The following is a 7,477-nucleotide window of genomic DNA, read 5'->3' as shown; positions in this document are numbered from 1 at the left end:
GCATTCGACAAAGTGTGGCATGAAGGACTTTTCTTCAAACTGAAGAAAATTTTACGACACGCATATTACTCCATCCTAAAATCTTACCTAACCAATAGACAATTCATGGTCAAATACTTAGACGCCACAACCGCAACATTTCCAATAGAAGCCGGCATACCACAAGGCAGTGTACTTGGACTCCCACTGTTCTCGATCTACACTGCCGATTTACCAAGCTTAGCAGAGATGACAACAGCGACATTTGCTGACAACACAGCACTACTAGCATCCCACTCAGACCCAATAATGGTATCCCACACTCTTCAGCGAGGTCTTGACTCTATGGAAAAGTGGTTCCACAAATGGGGGTTCAAAATTAACGAAAACAAATCCACACACGTAACCTTCACTTTGCGAAAACAAACCTGCCCTCAGGTGACCATTAACAATATCACAATTCCTAACAAGGGTTCAGTCAGATATCTGGGCATGATTCTGGACAGGAGATTGACATGGAAATAACACATCATAGACAAATCGAAGCAACTTAAGGCTAAACTTAAAAAATCTTACTAGCTCATTGGCCGTCGCTCCAACTTAAGCACTCAGAGCAAAATAATGCTATATAAAGCCATACTAAAACCTGTTTGGACATATGGGATCCAACTACGGGGAACAGTGAGTAACTCCAACATAGAAATCCTACAACGATTTCAATCAAAAACACTAAGATCCTTAATAGATGCACCTTGATATGTCTCCAACGAAACAATCCACCGCGACCTCATGATATCCACAGTCAAAGAAGAAATATACAAGTTCAGAAGCAGATATAACACAAGAGTCAACAACCACCACAACCCATCAATCACCCACCTACTTGACACGACGGACTAGATCCGCAGTCTAAGAAGAAAATACCCTTTAAATGGAAGCATTAGATTCAACTAGAATCAACATAATATAAATTATTATAAACCAAGTTATTGAACCATGCCAAATGGAGTTATTTAAAATTTTCAACGAGAACTGATTGTAAATAGTTTACCAAATAAAAACAAGAAAAAAACAAAATTCCAAACAGACAAACAGATAAACAGAAAAATAAGCTAAATGAAAACCATTAAAAATTAGACGTGAAGAAGGTGCTTCCATATACAGAGTATCTCATTGTGGTTTACCCACTCAATTATCTTTTAAAATATTCAATATTCGAAAAAAATGGTCCAAATAAAATCTACTTGGTTTGGACAGAGACATTTTGTGATGGGTAAATCTTATCTAGGAGGACGCGTTCTTGTAAATTTAAGATAACCTTTATTTTTTAAAATGCCACTATATGTTTTTTTATGCGTCATTTGATTCTCATTCTAATTCTGCAAAAAGTATTAAAGTTCTTGGATCGAATAATGATTAGTTTAAAAGATATTTTAACTTTAATGTTGCAGAAATTATCATATGTAAGATAAGGAAAACACAAACAAAAAAGTATTGCGTTTTCGTTTCTTATCATTTATATGATAAGTTTTACAACATTAAAGCTAAAATGTCTTTTAAACTAAACATTTTTTGACCCAAGTATCTTAATAACTTTTTGAACAGAATTAAAATATACATTGAATGGTGTATAAAGGAATGTATAATTCCATTTAAGAAAAAACAAAGATCACCTTGATATTTCGGAACACATCCATTTAAATAAGATTTGTCATCATCACAAGATGTCCCCATTGAAATAAAGTAAATTTTAAACATTTTTTCCGAATAATGAATATTTTAAGAAATAATTGTGTGGATTGATTAAAATGAGACACCTGTAGATACAATTATCTATGTATATGAATAATAAATAGATGTGTATGTTATGTATTGTGATATGTTAGATATTATGTATATATACAAACAAGCAACTGCATTTCTTATGAAATAACATGCCTATCGTGCATATAAATTTTTAATTTTTCTTTCTAAGGCTATACACGCACTAGCGACAATTTGTTGCGCGCGAATTTTTTCACTCTTGCTCACATCAATCAAAAGTTCAATTTTTTCTTTTCTAGTAACAAGAAGGTTTGAAAAAGGCAAGTTGTAGTCGCATCGGCAAATGCGCGCAAGATGAATACTCTTTTCGTAAACTACAAAACTGTTGTCGGACATATTGTAGCTAGTGCGCGTATAACTTAAGTCTCGATTATCTAATGCGTTTTGGTTCTTCATGAAACGGTTTAATGGAGGTTCTATTGTGTTTACATTTCAATGTCACATATGACGTAAATAAAGACAACCATTTGGATATTTACTGTGAAGAATGTATAATACCATAATAAAATATAATAGTGGTTAATCAACCTATTATTCATATTTGGAGAGTAAAGTAAATTAAATTTAATATGATCCGATCAGATTATAGTTGACATAGAAATGTTCTCGTACTGCTTCGTGCCATTATTGAAACAACAGAAAATTAATGAATAACGGAACAGTATTATGCCTAGAAAAAATTTCAAGTTATTATAATTTTTAGCGACTCGATCAGTACTTCAGTCAAAAACTTTTAGCACAGTCTCCTGCTGAACATCAAACGTTTCGTTGTCGTACGTGCATATCCATTAATGATGGCTTTGTATAATACAGCTTATCGCTATATTCATTTATAAAAGTGGCTTTTCCAATAGCAACCATTTAAGTCAAAAGAATGCTAATTTGGGCAAATAGAATTTTCAATCCTCCCCCCACGATTCAGAAATTGTAAATTTGTGAGTAGGGATCATTGACAATAATATTGACCTTGTTTATTTACCTGCACAGACTGACAAGTTAAAATCAGTTACAATCTCTATGTTTACAACATAACTGCACTAACTGTTATAGTCCATCACATTTTTCTTGACTAGTTCCAAAATTTTTAATCGATTGAAACTTATTGTCTTCCATTATTCCATTCTTCCATTACTTTTCCATTATTTTTTATTGAATTTGCATATATTTTATCAATAACACAAAGTGAATTTTTACATACCATACTAATAGATGGCATCAATTCCATAATTGATACCATTACCAAAGTATGTTGGTGAAGAATGAAATGATAAAATTACTTATGTATCTACTTAGTCTAACAGCTAATGACACTTTAATATAACTTTCAAGAGAATGGTTAAGTTGCACTATATAATTCCAGTACTATATGCTGAGATTTAATTAAGATATGATTTAGAAATAACTAAGATAGGAATGTAATATATTAAACTAAAACAAGAATTAAAAATAACTGAGAAACTAACTGAGATTTAATCTTGTAATAAGTAGGATACAGAACAATAAACAAATACCTTGAGTATCAAGGTCAAAATCTATTTTGTGATCTATTTTGTGACCGATCTCTATTTATCCAGAGGCCAAATCAGTTTCATAAGCAATATTATCTTTTTTTATTCTGCATATTTACGAAGAAAATATAAAATTGAATAATAATTAATAATTCTTAAACCAACCTTCGACGTATATAATTTTGGCGAACCTTCTTATTCACAGACCTAACAAAATCAGCTCCTGTGAAAGGTATGGATGGATGTGATGCAGTAGAAGGTTGTTGAGCTGATTGAGAACTGGATGTTTGTTGCTGACATTGTTGTTCTTGCATAGCTCCGCCATGAGGACTAGGAAGTTGCGATGTATTAGCGACTGGTTCACCAACAGCAACCCATGTGCTGCAGGATCTCGAAGCATGATCAAGTCGTGCATGTTCCAAAAGCAAAGTATTTCTTTGGGCAGTGTTAAGGGCCAAAGTAGATACAGCTGATCGCAACCCATTCGGCCCCAATATATCTGGACTTGGCAGTTGAGATACGTCGCTCGTGCTAAAACTTTTGCGAAGTCCAAGTGCCGAAGAAAGTACTCCACAACTACGAATTAATTCATTTTCTTCTTCAAACCAAAGAATTTCTGGTATATCTGCTGGCCTATGAAAATGAAAGAAAAAATGATGTAGTTGCATCAAATCCTTAAATATCTTAAATTAATTATATTAGATTTTCCCAAATTTCTACATTTTAACCCAATTAGTTGAAGGAAATACAGAACTAATTCTCCATAACATTGCATTGCATTTTACTGTAACTAAATGTTTTTAATTTTAGTAAATAAATTTTACTGTATAGTTAATATGTTCAATACAAAAGGACTAGTTGTAGGAGCTGTTTTCTTACTATTTTACATGTTAAGAAATTAGCATATTATTATTTGTCGTAAAAGTTTAGATGAAATATAACAACTTTATTTTAGTAATAACGCAAGATGACGTATATTAATAGTGAAATAAAAAAAAGAATAATATTAGAAATAAAATGGGATGTCCGCATTCCATATCAAAGATTTGTATCTCTTTCAAGCACTAAAAAATTGTTCGGATAAAAAAGATTGAATAAGTTTGTTGGCTGTAAAAGGACCGAAGTTATTTTTATAGAAAACATAAATCAACAGATTTTTTTAAGAGGATATAACGCAACACATAACATCCGCCCTCTATTTATTTCTTAAGACACAACACTAAAAATGTATCCCAAAATTTGATTATATTTATATTATGTTTTGTGAATGAAATTATAAAATATTTTGTTTGAATTATGCGAATACGTAGAATGAGGATTAGATTTACATTAGATTATGAAAGCTAGAAACAAATAATTTTTTTTTTTAGATAAAATTTTCTTGTCAGGTTATATTCTATCATTTTTCTATATAATTTATAAAATAATCAGTTTATTTCCGTTAATCTTAATTTTTTGTGCTTTTTTCTTACGCAATAATATCGATTTTTTATACTTAGCGTTTCCGCAAAATTATATTCTTTTCTACGTTAAATATAGTTGCGGAGTATAGTTGCGGAGTATAGTTGCGGAGTATAATTGTGGACATACAATTATCGTATTATCTGCTGACGACGAGCGTTATTTTGTTACTACGTGTGCATTGTTCACTATTCAATAATAGTACATGCTACTGCGAAAACGGGTGAAAAAAGTCACTCGCTTGCGTTGAGCATTATGGCGCAGCTATGCGTCTTGTTAATGAAAGAAATTAGCCTAGAGATATGCATAAGTCTGTCATCTTTGACACTTTTAAATGCCTTTTATAGCATAGTATGCGTGTGTGTTAATTGATATTATATTGCAAGTTCTTCATGTACGATCTTTACCGCCGTATTGCGTCTGCTTGTTCTACTGGAAAAATGCACGTGTATATGACTATGATTTCTTTAATTATATTATACATTTTTTGTAATTTTTTGTGACTAGGACACTGTCTTCTGTTGCTATGACGAATATTATGAACCATTTGCAGGAGAATTGTTTATCTACGTTTTGTCTTGCATGATGTAGAGCTTATCGTGTATTGCTTCCTTTTCCCATTTATCTTTTTTCTATTTCATAGTGAGTATGTAGGTATTTTCTGACTTTTCTCGTCTTAAGTCGAGTGGTGTGTATATATAATATGTATTCATATGTCTAATATCCTATCTCTCCTTCTTTTCGGTCCAATGTTATTCTGCTATGCATAAATTCGGATGCGGTTTGCAGTGTTTTGTAAGTTTTTTCTGGTTAAAACTTCGATATACCGGCTATCGACCTTTCAAACTCAAGCACCCTACGGAGATCCTTACTAAGTTCTCGCCCTAGTCATAAATTAAGATAAGGCTAAATAGCGCTAATAGGGCTATCTTTCATAATATCGTTAAGAAAATGCGTTGCTGGGTATGTTAAGGTTGTTAATATAATGCAAAGGCTTTCTGATTTTAGCATTTGTATGGGTCTATATTTATATTCTCTTTTGAGTTGTTTTTTAATCTGGGTATAATTTACATTCCTGTTTTGTTCCAATCCGAATTATACAAGGTGTCCTGCTACAGGTGTAAAAAGATTTAAGGGGTGATTCATTAAAATTAATATAAAACAAAAATTAAGAAGAAAAAAATTACGTTTCCGGTTTTTTATTTATCAATAATTAAAACTCGAACGAAATATGCCTGTGCATAAGCAAACCTTCTTACACGAACGGAAGTAGATCAGCTCGAGCAGCGAGGTACACAATGATCCTCAAATCGAATGACACATGGGCAGCAGCTTAACAAGTACCAATCGTAGAGAAGCATGACTATGACATTCAGAAACGCATCCTGCACAACGTTTTGTAAAAAAAATCATAGATTAAATATTAAACACACTTACGCATTGAAATCCATTGCGATATATTGGCAACCGTCCCATGAAAATTTTGAGTAGTGAAAAGTAGTGAAAAGTAGTTAATAAACAAAAGCACATGTAAATAATGTTTATTCGAAGATTACACACGTATCACGATTTTCCTGTCTGTAAATTCCACAGAAGAATTATATACACATTCAGTATTCTTGAAGTACCATTGAATGTGGTCTTGCATGAATCACAAGCAATTTCCACGCAAATTACTGATCACTACATATTATATTATATTATAATAAATAATGAAAAAACCAAAGAAATTAGAAAAAAATTGCTTAACCTTATTACTCGAAGGATTAATTAAGGTATTATTTTATGAAGGTATGTGTAATAATATAAATTAATATACAACTAAATGGAAAATTGTGTTTATCGTTTTAAATAGCTCTTTTAAGTTTTCGTTATCGAAATGATACTATTCTTGCAAGGCAGTTTTAATCATTTTTAACACTAACCTTACCAGGCTCGATCAAATAGCCGGCTTCAAAATTTAATTTAAAGTTGTACACTCATTATTATTTCTTTTATTCATCTACTTTATGTAAATTCTTATATTAACAAAAATTGAAAATTGATCAGATAATATTGTTAGTGGAATTATATTCTGTTTGACTATTGATCAAGTGTCTCTTTATTTTCATATTGTCAAGATTTTGGTAGAAATGTTTTTCATATCTATAAAATTATATGTTTTGTGTCTTCCTTTCATTTAATTCTTTGTAGCTTTCCTACTTGTCAAGTCTTTCTATTTGGTTTTACTTTTGTTTCCTCTTTATTTACACTGTTATAATATTTTTTGTTTGTTCCGTATCATAGTTGTTGTGATAACCGCATGGATCAGTAATTGTTGTCATTAAGTGTTGTTACGATAATTTATGTGGTTTTATTATGCATATGTTACTTTTGGTAATTAGAGGGACCTATCCCTACCCATTTAATTATGTTACTTAGTATTTCATTGTCTCTAGTTTGCTATGTAATTATGGGTTGTGTTCTCTGTAATAATGATGTTTGTTATGGTTATGTTGTTATCTTGCGTTGCTAGTTAGATGGATGTCCGTAGTATATTATTTGTGTGATTATATTTATATATATTATATATATACTTATATATATATATAACACAATTATATATATATATGTAAGTATATATATTATATATATTATATATATTAGTTATATATATTAATTATATTATATATATATAATTTATTAATATATATTTAATTTATTAA

The 7,477-nt window shown here is 30.9% G+C and overlaps 1 protein-coding gene across 1 annotated transcript; it reads right to left on the bottom strand.

The window, feature by feature from the left end:
- Positions 1–1,293: 1,293 nt before the first annotated feature.
- Positions 1,294–3,994, bottom strand: LOC100749101. The gene has a single exon (XM_033324187.1). It carries the CDS (start codon positions 3,977–3,979, stop codon positions 3,467–3,469), a length of 513 nt encoding a protein of 170 aa, XP_033180078.1. The 5' UTR covers positions 3,980–3,994; the 3' UTR covers positions 1,294–3,466.
- Between the last annotated feature and the right edge of the window lie 3,483 nt (positions 3,995–7,477).

The sequence above is a fragment of the Bombus impatiens genome, unplaced genomic scaffold, assembly GCF_000188095.3.
Source record: "Bombus impatiens unplaced genomic scaffold, BIMP_2.2 scf_1568, whole genome shotgun sequence".
Lineage (NCBI taxonomy): Eukaryota > Metazoa > Arthropoda > Insecta > Hymenoptera > Apidae > Bombus > Bombus impatiens.
This window is presented reverse-complemented; position numbering and strand designations above follow the sequence as displayed.

Coding starts and splice junctions, on each gene's coding strand:
- LOC100749101 (XM_033324187.1), bottom strand. CDS start 3,979: ATGCAACTACATCATTTTTTCTTTCATTTTCATAGGCCAGCAGATATA.